Genomic DNA, 20,575 nt, shown 5'->3' on the forward strand with positions numbered 1-20,575 from the left:
TACTTATATTTTTTAAGATTGTCTTAGTCTGCACTAGAAGTTTAGCAATCTTTAAATTTGCACATTTGCTAAGTCCAAGAAAATTTACTCAATTTGATGCCAAGATTTGATTAAGAACAACTTTAAATTCTGAAGGGTGCAAAGGAAATATAAATACAGACAGCAATCTAGGCAGTTTAACAATTACTTTACAAGCTCCAAAAATCCAGAGGCAGATGGCATATTCAGATTTTGATTTCAGTTTTTCATCATAATTCACTTCAGCCCATATTTTTAGCATTTCTCTCTATGCTGGCTCTGTATAAGAATTACACAGGCTATAGGAAAAAGAGAACATATCTCTTGCCCACAGGGAGATGAAAATCTAGACTTGAAAATTACCATCAAAGTGTATGAAACAAAGAACAATATAAGGATGATAAATAATGAAGCATCTAGATGGCCCGCAATGGTCTTAGAGTCCTAAGGCCAGTATCTCTTACCTCCAGGGAAGTGAAGCTCAGAGATGCACCTGTGGTCACGTGTCTGCTGTACTGTTTAAACTGCTGAAGCCCATCCTGTACTGCCAGGTGCAGGGAAGTGCTATGTGGCCTGAAACAGCCTTCTCTCTGCAACATGCGGAGTTCTGAGATGCAGGCCTTCAGCCTAACAAAGTTCCCTTTCACTTGCTGCAGAGAAAAATGAACCAAAGATCTTTAGTGACCCAGGTTCCGGATTAATGGGCAGTCCATCTTCTTTATCAATTATTCCTCAGGGGTCCCTTCCCTTCCTGAAGATTTTTTATTTGACCATATATATTCAATGCCTACTATGCTTTAGGCACTGCACTAAAATCTTCCCTATACCAGAAGAAAGAAAATTTGTAGCCAAAGGGCTTTGATTATGTGGAGTTACCAGGAACAGGAAAGGAAGTGTTTGAACTCATTCACTCATCCAAATGGAAGTCCAGTTGTGATTGCTGAGTTTTACTTTGGGGGGCTCTGCAAACTGGAGGCTTAGTAGAATTACTCTTAAATATTATTTTCATTTCCTAGTCAGTCTAGGCACAGGGAGCCTCTCTAGTTTCCAGAAATGAGGATTTTGATATGGTTGGTCATTCCAGAATGGATAAGGTCCTATCCAGTCTGCTCCTCAGGATCACTTCAATAAAGAAGAGATGCTTGACTTAGTCTGCAGTCAGCTCAAGGAGCCAACATGTAAACCTCTTGGTTCTATCTAGCCTCCCTTTATAAAAAGTTACTATCAGGAAGTAATCTAATATAATCTGATTCTATATCAGTGGTACCTCTCCTAAGGATGTATACATTTTGAATAAATGCGGAATGCTAATATGTGACACTGTTTGAATTCTAAGCATCAATAGCAGATGGGGGTTGGGTGAGGAGGAATTATATTTGGGATGAGGAAACCACCCTGACAAAGGGAAGAACTGAGCAATATTTGCAAAATGCACATAAAATTCATGAGCATGAGCTGCCATTATGCCAGCTTACTTAAGTCAACCCCTGCCTCACTCAATTCCACAGTTGCTTACTTTGGTAGCATGCTCCTCTCCCTGAGTCTATGGGAAAAACACAAAAAAATAGGAAGTAATTCTTACACAAAGAGAATTTGTAATTAAGTTGGGAAGACAAGAAACCTACGCAAAAAAGAAATGAAAACGAGACCATATGTATAGACTAGTGGCCTTCAGAAATCTCTTTTCATGTACCCCCTAAAAGAATCTGAAGACTGATACACTTTGTCTATCTATCTATCTCAAGCTTTTACTTAAATTCCAGTTAGTTAACATACAATGTAATATTAATCTCAGGAGTAGAATTTAGTGATTCATCCTTTACATATAACACCCAGTGCTCATCACAAGTACCCTCCCTAAGCCCAATCACCCATTTAACACCCTCCAACTCCCCTCCAGCAGTCTTGTTTGTTCTTTATAGTCAAGAGTCTGTTTTATGATTTTCTTCTCCACCCCATTTTCCATCTGTTTTGTTTCTTAAATTCCACATGAGTGAAATTATATGGTATTCCTCTTTCTCTGACTTATTTTCCTTAGCATAATACCCTCTAGCTCCATCCACATCATTCAAATGGCAATATTTCATTCTTTTTAATGGCTAATATTCCATTTTGTGTGTGTGTGTGTGTGTGTGTGTGTGTGTGTGTGTGTGTGTGTGTATTCCCAGTAGTTCATTTTTGCTTTTGTTTCCCTTGCCTCAGGAGACATATCTAGTAAGAAGCTGCTGTGGCCAATGTCAAAGAGGTTACTGCCTGTATTTTCCTCCAGGATTTTGATGGTTTCTTGTCTCACATTTAGGTCTTTAATCCATTTTTTAAAAGTAGGCTCCATGCCCAGCTCGGGGCCCAACTCGGGGTCCAAACTCACAACCTCGAGAGCAAGACCTAAGCTTAAGAGTCAGATGCCCAATCAACTGTGCCACCCAGGTGCCCAGTATTTAATCCATTTGAATTTATTTTTGTGTGTGGTGTAAGAAAGTGGTCCAGTCCATTCTTTTGCATGTTGCCGTCCAGTTCCCCAACACCATTTATTGAAGAGACTGTCTTTTTCCATTGGACATTCTTTCTTGCTTTGTTGAAGAGTAATTGCCCATATACTTGTGGGTTCATCTCTGGGTTTTCTATGCTGTTCCATTGATCTATGTGTCTGTTTCTGTGCCAGTACCATACTGTCTTAATCACTACAGCTTTGTAATATAATTTGAAGTCCAGAATGGTGATGCCTCTGAGAAAGGGACAGGTGGGGCTAGGTAGGGAGAGATAGGTAAGGGGGCTATGTGACCAGGTTCATAGAAATTCCAAAAATGTGGAGGTATAAGGAAACCAGAGATAAGGGAACACTCCAGGCCACCCTGCCCTAGGTGTCCAAGGGGAAAGTCGTACTATTTTTTTTTAAGATTTTTAAAAAATTTATTTGACAGAGATCACAAGTAGGCAGAGGGGCAGGCAGAGAGAGAGAGAGAAAGAGAGAGAAGCAGGCTCCCTGCTGAGCAGAGAGCCTGATGCAGGGCTCGATCCCAAGACCCTGAGATCATGACCCGAGCCGAAGACAGAGGCTTAACCCACTGAGCCACCCAGGTGCCCCGTTTTTAATTTTTAATTTATTTTTAATTAATTAACTTTTTAAAGGGGAAAGTCTTACTTATGACAATCTCCTGTGGTAACAGAAAATAACCAGAACCTAAAAAGAATGAAGCCATTAAAGATGTTAACGCTAGTCCTTAATCAGTGGTGCTACCAGTAGAGAAGCCAAAAAGATTTAACTTCCCTGGATAGCTTTTTATAAAAGACCAACTCTAAAAGCCCTCAGTGGCAACCCTGTTGGGATCCCTCTCACTCCTGAGAGCTTTTTCTGTATCTTTGCTTAATAAAACTCAACTGCTTTACTCACTCCTTTTGTCCATGAGATTCATTCTTTGATTCTGTGAGACAAGAACCTAGCTCTCTCACTTTACCTACAACTTTGCTTCTCTTTTTCAAGATTGCTTTGGCTATTTGGGGTCATTGGGGTTCCATACAAATTTTAAGATTTTTTTTCTAGCTCTGTGAAAAATGCTGGTGGTATTTTGATAAGGATTGTATTCAACGTGTAAATTGCTTTGGGTAATACAGACATTTTAACAGTATTCGTTCTTCCAGGGTGACTGGGTGGCTCAGTTGGTTAAGGGTCTGCCTTCAACTGAGGTAATAATCATGGATTCCCAGGATCGAGCCCTGCATCAGTTTCCCCGCTCAGTGGGGATTCTGCTTCTGCCTCTGCCCCTCACCCCACCTGTGCTCTCTCTCTCACTGTCTCAAATAAATGAATAAAATCTTTAAAAAAGTATTTGTTCTTAGAGTCCATAAGCATGGAATGTCTTTCCATTTCTTTGTGTCATCTTCAATTTCTTTCTTCAATGTTTTAAAGTTTTCAGAGTCCAGATCTTTTACTTCTTTGGTTAGGTTTATTCTTAGGTATCTTATGGGTTTTGGTGCAACTGTAAATGGGATGATTCCTTGACTTCTCTGTCTGCTATTTCATTATTGGTGTGTAGAAATGCAACAGATTTCTGTATGTTGATTTTGTATCCTGAGCCTTTATTGAATTCATCTATCAGTTCTAGCAGTTTTTTGGTGGGGTCTTTCGGGTTTTCTGTATAGAGTATCATGTAATCTACAAAGAGTGAAAACCTGACTTCTTCCTTGCCAATTGGGATGCCTTTTATTTCTTTTATTGTCTGATTGCTGAGGCTAGAACTTCCAGTACTATGTTAAATAGCAGTGGTGAGAATGGACATAACTGTCTTGTTCTTGACCATAAAGAAAAAGATCTCAGTTTTTCCCCATTAGGTTATTAGCTGTAGGTTTTTTGTATATGGCCTTTATAATATGTTGGGGTTTGTTCCCTCTAACCCTGTTTTGTTGAGAGTTTTTTTTTAAATCATGAATGGATGTTGTATCTTGTCAAATGCTTTTTCTGTGTCTATTGAAAGGGTCATACAGTTCTTATCCTTTCTTTTATTAATATGGCATATCACATTGATTGAACCACCCCTGCAGTCCAGGAATAAATCCCACTTGATCGTGGTGAATGATTCTTTCAATGTATGGTTGGATTCTATTTGCTACTATTTTATTTAGAATTTCTGCATCCATGTTCATCAGGTATATTGATCTGTAGATCTCTTCGTGGAGTCATTGTCTGGTTTTGGTATCAGGGTAATGCTGGCCTTATAGAATGATTTTGGAAGTTTTCCTTTCATTTCTATTTTTTGGAATAGTTTGAGAAGAATAGGTATTAACTCTTCTTTAAATTTGGTAGAATTTTTAAATTTGGTAGAATTCCCCTGGGAAGCCATCTGGTCCTGGACTTTTCTTTGTCGGGAGATTTTCTTTTTTTTAAAGATTTTATTTATTTATTTGACAGAGAGAGTACACAAGTAGGCAGAGAGGCAGGCAGAGAGAGAAGGGGAAGCAGGCTCCCCGCTGAGCAGAGAGCCCGATGCGGGGCTCGATCCCAGGACCCTGAGATCAAGACCTGAGCTGAAGGCAGAGGCTTAACCCACTGAGCCACCCAGGCGCCCCTTGTTGGGAGATTTTTGACTACTGTTTCAATTTCTTTGCTGGTTATAGATCTGTTCAAGTTTTCTATTTCTTCCTGTTTCAGTTTTGGTAGTTTATATGTTTCTAGGAATTTGTCCATTTCTTCCAGTTGTCCAATTTGTTGGCATATAATTTTTCATAATATTCTAATTGTTTGTATTTCTGTGGTGTTTGTTCTTTCTCTTCTCTCATTTGTGATTTTATTTGGGTCCTTCTTTTTTCTTTTTTGGTAAGTCTGGCTAAGGGTTTCTCAATTTTATTAATTTTTGCAAAGAACTAGCTCCTGGATTCACTGATGTGTTCTATTGTTTTCCTAGTTTCTATATCATTTATTTCTGCTCTAATCTTTATTATTCTCCTTCCCTTTGCTTTGCTTTTCCTCTTTCCTGCTTGCTGAAACACAAGCCTAAGAATGGCCAACTTGGTCTACAAGACAGTATCTGTGTTGCTGGTGGTAGTAAGATGGTGGAACAATGAGCCAGGAGGAGCCTGGGTCCTTATTGATTATGGAGTTGCCACACTAGCCCTGGACTGATAAAACTATTTGAGAGAGAAATAAATTTATATCTTATTGAAGACACTTTTATTCGGGGGTTTCTATGACTCACAGCTGAGCCTAATCTTAACTGATTCAATGTTATTTAAAAAAAAATTCCTCAGGGTGCCTGGGTGGCTCAGTGGGTTAATCCTCTGCCTTCGGCTCAGGTCATGATCTCAGGGTTCTGGGATGGAGCCCTGCAGTATCAGGCTCTCTGCTCAGCGGGGAGTCTGCTTCCTCCTCTCTCTCTGCCTGCCTCTCTGCCTACTTGTGATCTCTCTCTCTTTGTCAAATAAATAAATAAAATTTTTAAAAAAATTCCTCAACTTTCTTTTTGGTAGTGTTTTGGGAGGAATCAACAGTAAAAGTGTGTTTCCAACAGTCAACTTTGCAATGATCAAAAGACTATACTTTTCTACATTTATGTTTTCTAAAATAAAAACTTTTTTATCAGAAAATGCATTTCTATTTTGAAAACTGAAACAAAAAGCTTAACTTACCTCCTGTAATTAAAATGCAAAAAAAAAGGGAGGAGTCAAGATGGCGGAGAAGTAGCAGGCTGAGACGACATCGGGTAGCAGGAGATCAGCTAGATAGCTTATCTAACCATTGTGAACACCTACAAATCCAACGGGAAATCAAAGAGAAGAAGAGCAACAATCCCAGAAACAGAAAATCGATCACTTTCTGAAAGGTAGGACCTGCGGAGAAGTGAATCCAAAGCGACGGGAAGATAGACCTCGGGGGGAGGGGCCGGCACCCGGCAAGCGGCGGAGCGACGGAGCACAAAATCGGGACTTTTAAAAGTCGGCTCCAGTGGGAGACATCGCTCCAGAGGCTAAACTGGGGGGAAACCCAGGCGGGGTCAGCATAACCCCAGGACCCGTGGGGTCACAGAAGGACTGGGGGTGTCTGAGTGCCGCAGAGCTCGCAGGTATTGGAGCGGGGAAGCCGGCTATAGCGACAAAGCCGAGGAGTGAGCTCTAAGCCCAGGGTTACCTTGTGCCGGTCGCAGGCTGGGTGGGCTCGGAGCGCGGCCGGAGGCCACAGAGACAAAAGCGACCCGGCGCTTTTCTCCAGCTCCAACAATTGACTGCTTTCCTCGAGGCGCGACCGCAAGCCAGGGAGGCGGGACTGTTGGGCGCTTTGCTCTGAGAGCGCACTGAGGAGCGGAACCCCAAGCTCTCGGCTCCTCCGGGCCGAGAGATTGGGAGGCCGCCATCTTCATTCCTGTCCTCCGGAACTCTACGGAAAGCGCTTAGGGAACAAAAGCTCCCGAAAGCAAACCCGAGCGGATTCCTTAGCCCGGCCCCTGGCAAGGGCGGTGCAATTCCGCCTGCGGCAAGGACACTTGAAAATCACTACAACAGGCCCCTCCCCCAGAAGATCAACAAGAAACCGATCCAAAACCAACTTCAGTCACCAAGAACAGCGGAATTCCACAGTAGGAGAAAGCAAATCCTACCTGGACAAAATGACAAGGCGGAAAAACTCACCTCAAAAAAAAGAACAAGAGGCCGTACCGAAGGCTGGAGACCTAATCAATACAGACATAGGTAGCATGACAGATCTAGAGTTCAGAATGACAATTCTCAAGGTTCTAGCCGGGCTCGAAAAAGGCATAGAAGATATTAGAGAAACCCTCTCCGGAGAGATAAAAGCCCTTTCTGGAGAAATAAAAGAACTAAAATCTAACCAAGTTGAAATCAAAAAAGCTATTCATGAGGTGCAATCAAAAATGGAAGCTCTCACTGCCAGGATAAATGAGGCAGAAGAAAGAATTAGTGACATAGAAGACCAAATGACAGAGAATAAAGAAGCTGAGCAAAAGAGAGACAAACAACTACTGGAACACGAGGAGAGGATTCGAGAGATAAGTGACACCATAAGACGACACAACATTAGAATAATTGGGATTCCAGAAGAAGAAGAAAGAGAGAGGGGAGCAGAAGGTATATTGGAGAAAATTATTGGAGAGAATTTTCCTAATATGGCAAAGGGAACAAACATCAAAATCCAGGAGATGCTAAGAACGCCCCTCAAAATCAATAAAAATAAGTCCACACCTCGTCACCTGATAGTAAAATTTACAAGTCTTAGCGACAAAGAGAAAATCCTGAAAGCAGCCCGGGAAAAGAAGTCTGTAACATACAAGGGTAAAAACATTAGATTGGCAGCGGACCTATCCACAGAGACCTGGCAGGCCAGAAAGAACTGGCATGACATATTCAGAGCACTAAACGAGAAAAACATGCAGCCAAGAATACTATATCCGGCTAGGCTATCATTGAAAATAGAAGGAGAGATAAAGAGCTTCCAGGACAAACAAAAGCTGAAAGAATTTGCAAACACCAAACCAGCTCTACAGGAAATATTGAAAGGGGTCCTCTAAGCAAGGAGAGACCCTAAAAGTAGTAGATCAGAAAGAAGCAGAAACAATATACAGTAACAATCACCTTACAGGCAATACAATGGCACTAAATTCATATCTCTCAATAGTTACCCTGAATGTTAATGGGCTAAATGCCCCAATCAAAAGACACAGGGTATCAGAATGGATAAAAAAACAAAACCCATCAATATGCTGCCTACAAGAAACTCATTTTAGACCCGAAGACACCTCCAGATTTAAAGTGAGGGGGTGGAAAACAATGTACCATGCTAATGGACATCAGAAGAAAGCTGGGGTGGCAATCCTTATATCAGATCAATTAGATTTTAAGCCAAAGACTATAATAAGAGATGAGGAAGGACACTATATCATACTCAAAGGGTCTGTCCAACAAGAAGATCTAACAATCTTAAATATCTATGCCCCTAACATGGGAGCAGCCAACTATATAAACCAATTAATAACAAAATCAAAGAAATACATCGACAGTAATACAATAATAGCAGGGGACTTTAACACTCCCCTCACTGAAATGGACAGATCATCTAAGCAAAAGATCAACAAGGAAATAAAGGCCTTAAATGACACACTGGACCAGATGGACATCACAGATATATTCAGAACATTCCATCCCAAAGCAACAGAATATACATTCTTCTCTAGTGCACATGGAACATTCTCCAGAATAGACCACATCCTGGGTCATAAATCAGGTCTTAATCGGTACCAAAAGATCGAGATCATTCCCTGCATATTTTCAGACCACAATGCTCTGAAGCTCGAACTCAATCACAAGAGGAAATTTGGAAAGAACGCAAATACATGGAGACTAAACAGCATCCTTCTAAAAAATGAATGGGTCAACCAGGAAATTAAAGAAGAATTGAAAAAATTCATGGAAACAAATGATAATGAAAACACAACAGTTCAAAATCCGTGGGATACAACAAAGGCAGTCCTGAGAGGAAAATATATAGCAGTGCAAGCCTTTCTCAAGAAACAAGAAAGGTCTCAAATACACAACCTAACCCTACACCTAAAGGAGCTGGAGAGAGAACAACAAAGAAAGCCTAAACCCAGCAGGAGAAGAGAAATCATAAAGATCAGAGCAGAAATCAATGAAATAGAAACTAAAAAAACAGTAGAACAAATCAACAAAACTAGGAGCTGGTTCTTTGAAAGAATTAATAAGATTGATAAGCCCCTGGCCAGACTTATCAAAAAGAAAAGAGAAAGGACACAAATAAATAAAATCATGAATGAAAGAGGAGAGATCACAACCAACACCAAAGAAATACAAACAATTATAAGAACATACTACGAGCAACTCTATGGCAACAAATTTGACAACCTGGAAGAAATGGATACATTTCTAGAGATGTATAAACTACCACAACTGAACCAGGAAGAAATAGATAACCTGAACAGACCCATAACCAGTAAGGAGATTGAAACAGTCATCAAAAATCTTCAAACAAACAAAAGTCCAGGACCAGACGGCTTCCCAGGGGAATTCTACCAAACATTTAAAGAAGAATTAATTCCTATTCTCCTGAAACTGTTCCAAAAAATAGAAATGGAAGGAAAACTTCCAAACTCATTCTATGAGGCCAGCATCACCTTGATCCCAAAACCAGACAAGGATCCCACCAAAAAAGAGAATTACAGACCAATATCCTTGATGAACACAGATGCGAAAATTCTCACCAAAATACTGGCCAATAGGATCCAACAGTACATTAAAAGGATTATTCACCACGACCAAGTGGGATTTATTCCAGGGCTGCAAGGTTGGTTCAACATCCGCAAATCCATCAATGTGATACAATACATTAATAAAAGAAAGAGTAAGAACCATATGATACTCTCAATAGATGCTGAAAAAGCGTTTGACAAAGTGCAGCATCCCTTCCTGATTAAAACTCTTCAAAGTGTAGGGATAGAAGGCACATACCTCAATATTATCAAAGCCATCTATGAAAAACCCACCGCAAATATCATTCTCAATGGAGAAAAACTGAAAGCTTTTCCGCTAAGGTCAGGAACACGGCAGGGATGTCCGTTATCACCACTGCTGTTCAATATAGTACTAGAAGTCCTAGCCTCAGCAATCAGACAACAAAAAGAAATTAAAGGCATCCAAATCGGCAAAGAAGAAGTCAAACTATCACTCTTTGCAGATGATATGATACTATATGTGGAAAACCCAAAAGGCTCCACTCCAAAACTGCTAGAACTTATACAGGAATTCAGTAAAGTGTCAGGATATAAAGTCAATGCACAGAAATCAGTCGCATTTCTTTACACTAACAACAAGACAGAAGAAAGAGAAATTGAGGAGTCAGTCCCATTTACAATCGTACCCAAAACCATAAGATACCTAGGAATAAATCTAACCAAAGAGGCAAAGAATCTATACTCAGAAAACTATAAAGTACTCATGAAAGAAATTGAGGAAGACACAAAGAAATGGAAAAATATTCCATGCTCATGGATTGGAAGAACAAATATTGTGAAAATGTCTATTCTACCTAAAGCAATCTACACATTTAATGCAATCCCTATCAAAATCCCATCCATTTTTTTTAAAGAAATAGAACAAATAATCCTAAAATTTATATGGAACCAGAAAAGACCTCGAATAGCCAAAGGAATATTGAAAAAGAAAGCCAAAGTCGGTGGCATCACAATTCCAGACTTCAAGCTCTATTACAAAGCTGTCATCATCAAGACAGTATGGTACTGGCACAAAAACAGACATATAGATCAATGGAACAGAATAGAGAGCCCAGAAATAGACCCTCAACTCTATGGTCAACTAATCTTCGACAAAGCAGGAAAGAATATCCAATGGAAAAAAGACAGCCTCTTCAACAAATGGTGCTGGGAAAATTGGACAGCCACATGCAGAAAAATGAAATTGGACTATTTCCTTACACCACACACGAAAATAGACTCAAAGTGGATGAAGGACCTCAATGTGCGAAAGGAATCTATCAAAATCCTTGAGGACAATGCAGGCAGCAACCTCTTTGACCTCAACCGCAGCAACTTCTTCCTAGGAACATCGCCAAAGGCAACAGAAGCAAGGGCAAAAATGAACTATTGGGATTTCATCAAGATCAAAAGCTTTTGCACAGCAAAGGAAACAGTAAACAAAACCAAAAGACAACTGACAGAATGGGAGAAGATATTTGCAAACGACGTATCAGATAAAGGGCTCGTATCCAAAATCTATAAAGAGCTTATCAAACTCAATACCCAAAGAACAAATAATCCAGTCAAGAAATGGGCAGAGGACATGAACAGACATTTCTGCAAGGAAGACATCCAGATGGCCAACAGACACATGAAAAAATGCTCCACATCACTCGGCATCAGGGAAATACAAATCAAAACCACAATGAGATACCACCTCACACCAGTCAGAATGGCTAAAATTCACAAGTCAAGAAATGACAGATGCTGGCGAGGATGCGGAGAGAGGGGAACCCTCCTACACTGTTGGTGGGAATGCAAGCTGGTGCAACCACTCTGGAAAACAGTGTGGAGGTTCCTCAAAAAACTGAAAATAGAGCTACCCTACGACCCAGCAATTGCACTCCTGGGTATATATCCTAAAGATACAAACGTGGTGCTCCGAAGGGGCACGTGCACCCGAATGTTTATAGCAGCAATGTCCACAATAGCCAAACTGTGGAAAGCGCCTAGATGTCCATCAACAGATGAATGGATAAAGAAGATGTGCTATATATACACAATGGAATACTATGCAGCCATCAAAAGACATGAAATCTTGCCATTTGCGACGACGTGGATGGAACTAGAGGGTATCATGCTTAGCGAAATAAGTCAATCGGAGAAATATAACTATCATATGATCTCTTTGATATGAGGAAGGGGAGATGCAAGGTGGGGGGGTTTGGGGGGAGGTAGGAAAAGAAAAAATGAAAAGATGGGATTGGGAGGGAGACAAACCATAAAAGACTCAATCTCAAGAAACAGACTGAGGGTTGCGGGGGGGAAGGGGGACGGGAGAGGGTGGTGGGGAAATGGACATTGGGGAGGGTATGGGCTATGATGAGTGCTGTGAAATGTGTAAACCAGATGATTCACAGACCTGTACCCCTGGGGATAAAAATACATTATATGTTTATTAAAATAAAAAATTAAAAAAAAAAAAACAAAAAAACAAAAAAACAAAAAAACAAAAAAAAAATGCAAAAAAAAAAAAAAAAAGATGACCTCCTGATGTCTCTGACAGCCAGGTTACAATAACCTTTAGGAAAAGGAAGTGATCTTCTAACAAGGTTTGAAAATATTTCCTATTTGAGTAATTTTGCCAAATGCAATAGCTTTGGAAATATTGGAAATTAAGCTGTTCTTTCTTACATTAATCAAATAATAGGGTCACTTATTGCTCAAGAGCACTCCTGGTTGATAAACTCTTGTAGCAAGAGGTCATGTGCCCAAATCTTCTAAAAGATTAGATCATCATTCAGAAACAGCTGAATAGAAAGTAGGCTAAAACATAACTATATATTATATCCCTTGAAAATGGTATCTGATCTCTCAGGTACTCATTTTGATTCTGGAAGTGATTTTAAAATGCAGGCTTTGCAGAAACATTAATTGCCTAGAATGTGAAGAGCTCATATAGCTTGGCCGGAAAACAATTTCTATATATCAAAGGTTGATGATTGATGAATGCTACAGAAAGTCTTACATTATTAGCTTTTTTCCTCATGAAATGCCTCGGCAATATTCCATACAGCAATAGTGTAAATAGTTCAGACTTGTGTTCCAAACCCAAAAGGTGGGGCCAGGGATCTATAGGGACCTGTTAGATAAAGAGGGAGAAAATGGATGGTAGGAAGATAAGACCTGGTGTCTCTCAGCTGGAGTTGTGCCATTACCTGCAATCTGCAATCTGAGCAGTCAAATGTCATAACTTCTCCTCCTTCCCCTTTCCTGGATGGAAAGTTTGGGATTTCCACTGTGGAAGATTCAAATGTGCTTTCAGAAGTTACTGAGTTGAAATGCAGCCTGGTGAATCAGGTACTGAAGTTGTCTACAACATTGTTTTGAGTTATTACCTCTTATTATCACAAATTCAGGTTCTTTGTCTTAGATATCTGGGTGAGTTTCAAGGTGCAGAGTGGAGACCTTGATTCAGTTAGATGGGATTTTCACAGAGAAGTGGAAGTTGGGATGAATGGGTAAGGACTAATGGATCCTCACTGCATTTCTTCCTTTCTTTTTTTCTCACCTCATTTCTTTCAGCTTTTTGTGTAGACTAGTTGTACAAATATGCCTACAGGATGTTCTCTCCCTAAATCTAGTGCCAGTGTGTTCTCCTTGGTCTAGGCAGTTTAGGGCAACTCAGATTGATGTCTTATTGGAAATCAGATGAAAAAAGTTAGAACATAGTTTAGGTCATTGATTTTCAAAAATATTTTTATCAGTAGAAACTTATATAAAAAATCAAACATTTGGGACGCCTGGGTGGCTCAGTTGGTTAAGTGGCTGCCTTCGGCTCAGGTCATGATCCCAGCGTCCTGGGGTTGAGTCCTATATCGGGCTCCTTGCTCGGCGGGGAGCCTGCTTCTCTCTCTATCTCTGCCTGCCACTCTGTCTGCCTGTGCTCTCTCTCTCTCTCTCTGACAAATAAATAAATAAAATCTTTAAAAAAAATTAAAAATTTATGTAGAATCTCCATATATGGATTGAATTTTATTAGCACAAATGTATTTTCAATATTTTGTTTTTATTTATTTTCAATATATAATACATGCACATGATTCAAAATTTAAAGGTTATAAAATTATATGTGGAAAAATCACCTTTCACTCATCCTTCAGCTAGGCAATCTATATTGGTAGCTTGTTGGATATCTTCCCAGAGATTCTTTTCTTTACATGAAAGAAAATATAAAAGATAAATTTGTTCTTCTTACCAAAATAAAATAGACTATGATAGGCTTTTATATCTTGATCTTATTGCATAGTGTACTTGGGCAATCATGTCATTTAATAGATAAAAATTGTCTTAATTTTTTTTAAAGATTTTATTTATTTATTTGATAGACAGAGATCACAAGTAGTCAGAGAGGCAGGCAGGGAGAGAGGAGGAAGCAGGCTCCCCGCTGAGCAGACAGCCCGATGCGGGGCTCGATCCCAGGACCCTGAGACCATGACCCGAGCCGAAGGCAGAGGCCCCAACCCACTGAGCCACCCAGGCACCCCAAAAATTGTCTTAATTTTTTAAAAGATTATTTATTTGAGAGAGAGAGAGCACATGAGTAGGGGAGAGGGGCAGAAGAAGAGAGAGAAGGGAGCCCAATGTGGGGCTCGACCCAAGGATCCTGGGATCATGACCTGAGCTGAAAGCAGAGGCTTAACTGATTGAGTCACCCAGACTCCCCAAAAGTCTTAATTTTTACAGCTACAGAGTATTCCACTAATGGATGGAACATAATTTTATTTAACCAATTCCCTATTGATTGACATTAGATTGCTTTCAATCTTTTGCTACTGCAAAGAGTGCTGAAATAATACTTAAGTCATTTTTCCACATATGAAAATATATCTGTAGGATAAGTTCTTAAAAGCAGACTTGCTAGGTCAAAGGGTATGTAAATTGTGATACTGTCACCAAATTGCCCACCCTTGAAATTGTGCTAATTTATATACCCATAAATGGCATGTAAGTTTGGTTATTTCTTTAAAACCTCATGAACATTAGGTTACTAAAAAACAAAACAAAACAAAAAAACCCCATACAGGTGAAAAATAATAGTATCTCAATGTACTTCAAGTTTTTTTTTCATTTCTTTTATAAGTGAGATTGAACATATTTTGATATGTTGATGGGTCATTTATATTTCTTTTTCTGAAAGCTATATATGTCATTTCTCATTTCCTTTTGGATTATTGGTCTTTACCTTATTAATTATGCACGGTTGGTTTTGTTTTTTTTTTTTTTTTGCCAAGCACATATTTTCTATTTTTTTCCAGCTGAGTTTTTTTTTTTTTTTTAAGATTTTATTTATTTGATAGAGAGCATGCACAGCAGGGGGCACAGCAGGGGGAGAGGGAGAAACAGGCTCTCCACTGGGCGGGGAGCCCGATGCAGGCCCTGATCCCAGGACCCTGGGATCATGACGTGAGCTGAAGGCAGAGGCTTAACTGACTAAACCACTCTTTTATGTATAAGGTGCCCTTATACAGCTGAATTTACTAATCTTTCACTTTTGGAATTTTGGGTTTTATGTTATGGTTAGAAAAGCCTTTCTTACTCTGATATTTTCCTCCATGCTTTGTGAGCTAATTGTCAACTTACTGCCTCTAAGATCTAATTTACCTTTCAATAGATCGCTGCAGTAATGGACAAAACCCCTTTAAACATTTCTCCTTTACATGGACATGATGTTAAACATTTGAGTAGCGACCACTGGAGGAACACTGCAGGAGGAAGATGCTTTCCTGCTGAAAGCAGTGGGGTATGAGAACATCTGATAGTGCCTCACACTAGCAGATAGTGCCCCAAATTAACAGGCCCTTGAATTTAGAGACTAAATGTTTATGTTCCCTTAAAATTCATATACTTAAGCCCTAACTCCTACTGTAGTAGCATTTAAGTGAGGCCTTTGAGAGGTAATTAGATTTAGAGGAGGTCATAAGGATGCAGTCTCTGGTGACCTTCTAAAGAAGAGGAAGGACACCAGAGCTCTCTCTCTCTTCACATACATGCACTGAGGAAAGGCCGTCTGAGCAAACAACGAGTCTACTGTCTGTAAGCCAGAAGAGGGCTCTCACCAGAACCTGGCCACGCTCACACCCTGATTTTGAACTTCTAGTCTCCCCAAATTTGAGAAAATAAATATGTATTGTTTAAGCTGTCTAGTTTATAGAATTTTGTTGTTATGATATCCTGAGCTAAGACACTGCAACCTCTTAGCCCTGGCTTGGTGATCACCTTTCAGCAGTCCTTTTGGCACAGACACTGCCTGCTTCAGGTCTCCTGCCCGCACAAATGCCTCACTCCCTCTGCTCACCTCAGAAATTTGTCTCCTATGGCCCTCCCAATGATGCTGCAATTTCCACATGGACGCTGTCCGGTCTAGGCATCCTTTCTATGTTGATATCTCCACTCTACACACTTATGCACCAGTCCCTGATTACAGCTCACCAACATCTGGAAGATTGCATCCTGCTTTCACAGTAACCACGGACCAGCTCTGGCTTGGAAAAACCAGTGAACTTCTTTGTATCTGGTCAACTGCAACTATACTTTATCGAACTGGTCCTGAACTCCAGCCTTGGGAAAGGAGTACACTTTTCAAGTTTGTCCTTCCTAGGGATCACTACCTCAGCCCTAAGGTACCATAGAAAGTTCTCATATCTTACAGTTGCTTTATTATCATAGTTTAATATGTTAAATGATGTTAAAATTTTCCATATAAACTTCCTTTGTTTAAATCACTGTGTGGTTTCTCTCTCCTGATTGGACTCCGACTGATAAGTCTGTTCTCCTACATATATAGTATCAATTTTTACATTTAAAACTTTGAACTATCTGGACTTTATACTGATGTAAGCAATGTATATGGATCTAACTTACTTTTTTCCTACATGGTTATCCAGTTGACCCAAGCATTTACTGGATTATTATTTCCAATAAATTATATTATTTTTTAATTTTTAATTTTTTGCTACATTTATTTATTTTTAGTGATCTCTACATTCTACATGACATTCAAACTCACAACCCTGACATCCAGAGAGTCTCATGGTCTTCTGACTAAGCCAGACAGGTGCCCCTCCTATTAATTTAAATTAATTAACTAATTAATTAATTAAAAAGAGGGAGAGAGAGGTGGGCAAGGACAGTGGAAGAGCAGAGAAAGAATCTTAAGCAGGCTCCACCCCAGCATGGAGCCTGATAGGGGGTTCAATCTCACAACTCTGAGATTATGACCTGAGCTGAAATCAAGAGTCAGATGCTTAACTGACTGTGCCACCCAGGCGCCCCCCACTCCAATTACTGTTAAATATCATCTTTATTATATACAAATTCCCCCATATATTTGGGTCTTTTTCTGGATTTTAAATTATATTACATTGCCCTATCTTTTCAATCTCCAGTATCACACTTTGAATATGTTTAATATTTGAGAGGAAGAGTTCCTAGCTATTTTTTGCCTTTTTTTTTCTTTTGCTTCTAATTTGAAGTTTATTATTAGGATGTCCAGTTTTGGGGCACCTGGGTGGCTCAGTGGGTTAAGCCTCTGCCTTCGGCTCAGGTTGTGATCTCGGGGTCCTGGGATCGAGTACTGCATCAGGCTTTCTGCAAGGCAGGCAGCCTGCTTCCTCCTCTCTCTCTGCCTGCTTCTCTGCCTACTTGTGATCTCTCTCTGTCAAATAAATAAATAAAGTCTTAAAAAAAAAAGGAGTCTAGGATGTCCAGTTTTCTTGTTGGAAATTTCATCAGGAATTCCATTATACTTACAGATTAATTTAGAAATAATGGACATCTTTCTGGTCTGACTTTTCCCCAAAATTAATGATTTTTAATTTGTGCAATCTTTTTTTGTGTTTCTCAATAGCATTTTAATTCATGAGTCCTGCACATATGTTATTAATTTCAATCCTAAGTGTCTGATAATTTTGGTTATTGTATGAGATCTTTTCTGCCACTTTACCTTCAAACCTGTTGTTTGGAATATATGAAGAGTATTAATATCTGTATTAGTTCTTGTACCAGACTATTGTCATGAGTTCTTTCATTGTTTGAAATAATTTTCTAGGGCACCTGGGTGGCTCAGTGGGTAAAAGCCTCTGCCTTTGGCTCAGGTCATGATCCCAGGGTCCTGGGATCAAGCCCCGCATTGGGCTCTCTGCTTAGCAGGGAGCCTGCTTCCTACTCTCGCTCTGCCTGCCTCTCTGCCTACTTGTGATCTCTGTCTGTCAAATAAATAAATAAATAAAAATCTTTAAAAAAAAGAAAAGAAATAATTTTCTAGTTTATTCTCTTGAACATCACTAATCTGCAGATAACAATCATTTTTTATCCTTCTTTCCTATCTTTATATTCTAATTTATTTCCTTTGTACAATTCCATCAGTGAAAATCTCTGGAATACTTTTAAGTAATAGTGATGATAACACAGGAATATATTTAGTGTCTTCATTAAGTATGATTTGACTCTTGAGCTGTCATAAACCTATATTGTGCTCAGGGATAGTTACCTATACCTATTATATTAAAATCTTCTAAAAACAAGACTGGATGTTGCATTTTATTAAATGTTTTTTTCAGTATTTATGGAAATGAACATGATCATATTTTTTCTTAGATGTATTAATACAGTAGACTATATTAATGGATATCCTAATATTGTACCATTTAAAAAAAATTCCTGGTATGTGATCTTTTTAAATATAAGCTGAGGGTGCCTGGGTAGCTCAGTTAGTTAAGCCTCCAACTCTTGATTTCAGCTCAGGTCATTATCTCAGGGTTGTGGGACAGATCCCTCTGTCAGGCTCCGTGCTCAGTGGGGAATCTCCTTGAGATTCTCTCTCTCCCTTTCCATCTGCCTCCCTGTCCCTTCTCTCTCTCTCTCAAATAAATAAATAAAGCTTAGGAAAAAAAATATATGGCTGGATTCTATTGCCTGTACTTTATTTGGGATTTTGAATACTCATAAATGAGACTTGCTGTGGCTTTTTTTTTTTTTTAAGATTTTATTTATTTATTTGACAGACAAAGATCACAAGTAGGCAGAGAGGCAGGCAGAGAGAGAGGCAGAGAGAGAGGAGGAAGCAGGCTCCCTGCTGAGCAGAGAGCCTGATGCGGGGCTCGATCCCAGGACCCTGGGATCATGACTGAGCCGAAGGCAGAGGCTTTAACCCACTGAGCCACCCAGGTGCCCCTGTGGCTTTTCTTTTTGTGCAATATTTGCTGGGTTTTAGTATCAATATTATGTCATCTTCAATAAAAGGATTTGGAGGATTTTTCTTTCTTGTGCGATGAAACAATTAAAAAACACAATAATGATCTGTTCTTTAAAAGTTTAGTATTACTCTCCTTTAAAATCATTTGGTTTCAGTACTTTATTTTGGAGGAAGGCAGCTCTTGGGCAACTTTGTTTTATGGGAAATGGTGAGTTTAGATTTTTCTCTCTCTTCTGAACTTGATTTTGGTAATTATATTTGCATGTAGAGTTATGCATTTCACCCAAGTGTATGTGGTTCTTTCCCCCTTATCATATTTTGTATATAGGCACCTTCTCCTCAAACTAAGTTTACTAATGGTTTATCTGTCTACTACTCTTCCCCCAAGGTACACATTTGGGTTTATTAATTTGTTCCACCATTTTCCATTTTCATATTCATTATTTTTTGTTTTTATTTTTACTATTTCCTTCCTTCAGCTCTCCTTAGTTTTTTTTTTTTTTGTCTTTTGTTGTTAAGTTGCATGCTTAATTTATTTACAGTTTTTCTTGTTTACTAATGCAATTTAAAATAAATTAATACAGTTTAAAGATATAAAGTTTCCTTTAGTATTGCATTTTTTTATAACCCATAGGTTCTGATATGTAGTATTTTATTGTTATTATTATTTCCTACACATATTGCAATTTTAGTTTGGATTTCCTTTTGACTCCAAATTTATTTAATTTAATTTTAGTTTGGATTTCCTTTTGACTCCAAATTTATTTAACAGTTAAAAATTTCCATTGCGGGGGTGCCTGGGTGGCTCAGTGGGTTAAAGCCTCTGCCTTCAGCTCTGGTCATGATCTCAGGGTCCTGGGATCGAGCCCTGCGTTGGACTCTGCTTAGCAGGGAGCCTGCTTCCTCCCTCTCTCTCTACCTGCCTTTCTGCCTACTTGTGATCTCTGTCTGTCAAATAAATAAATAAAAATCTTAAAAAAAATTTCCATTGGGTAGATACTTTTTTCCTCTGCTTTTGTCATTTATTTCTAGCTTTACTGCAGAGTGTTCAGAAAATGTTGACTGAACTATTAACGTTTTTGGAATTCATTAAAGTTTTGGATTTATTTATGGCTTAATATATGACTGACTTTTGTGAATATTCCATGAGCACTTAAGGAGGGTGGAGATTTCATACATATGTATGATCATATTTCTCTTAAAAATGTTGGTGCTTTGTTATTTGGTACATAGGTACTCAAAACTGATATATTTTCTATAGATTCCCCCTCCAACAAACCTTCTGTACTGAATATCATCCATATGCATTCATATTCTCTACTCTTCTCTGTGTCTAGTGTTAAAGTGACATTCTTAGTGTCATTTAGTGCTTTTTGCTCCAAATTCAACCTTGTCTGATATTAAGATCATGTCCTTTTTTTTTGGTGGGGGGAGGTTCATTTGCCTAGTCCTTTGCCCTTTCTTTCATTGTCAACCTTTCTGAATAACTTTGTTGCTGCTGTCTCTTTGTAACACAGCAGAATTTTTTTTTTTAAGATTTTATTTATTTGACAGAGACAGACACAGCAATAGAGGAAACACAAGCTAGGGG

The 20,575-nt window shown here is 39.1% G+C and overlaps 1 protein-coding gene across 1 annotated transcript in view; it reads right to left on the reverse strand.

The window, feature by feature from the left end:
* The window catches only part of M1AP (meiosis 1 associated protein), a gene marked incomplete at both ends in the record, with an annotated part of 75,150 nt that overhangs the window by 44,549 nt on the left and 10,026 nt on the right, over positions 1 to 20,575 (reverse strand). Inside the window, one exon of the mRNA XM_080813641.1 lies at positions 483 to 668. Within this exon, the coding sequence (XP_080669767.1) occupies positions 483 to 668 (186 nt within the window). The remainder of the gene's footprint in view (positions 1 to 482; positions 669 to 20,575) is intronic.

This window comes from Martes martes (genome assembly GCF_963455335.1).
Source record: "Martes martes genome assembly, chromosome: 9".
Taxonomy (NCBI): domain Eukaryota; kingdom Metazoa; phylum Chordata; class Mammalia; order Carnivora; family Mustelidae; genus Martes; species Martes martes.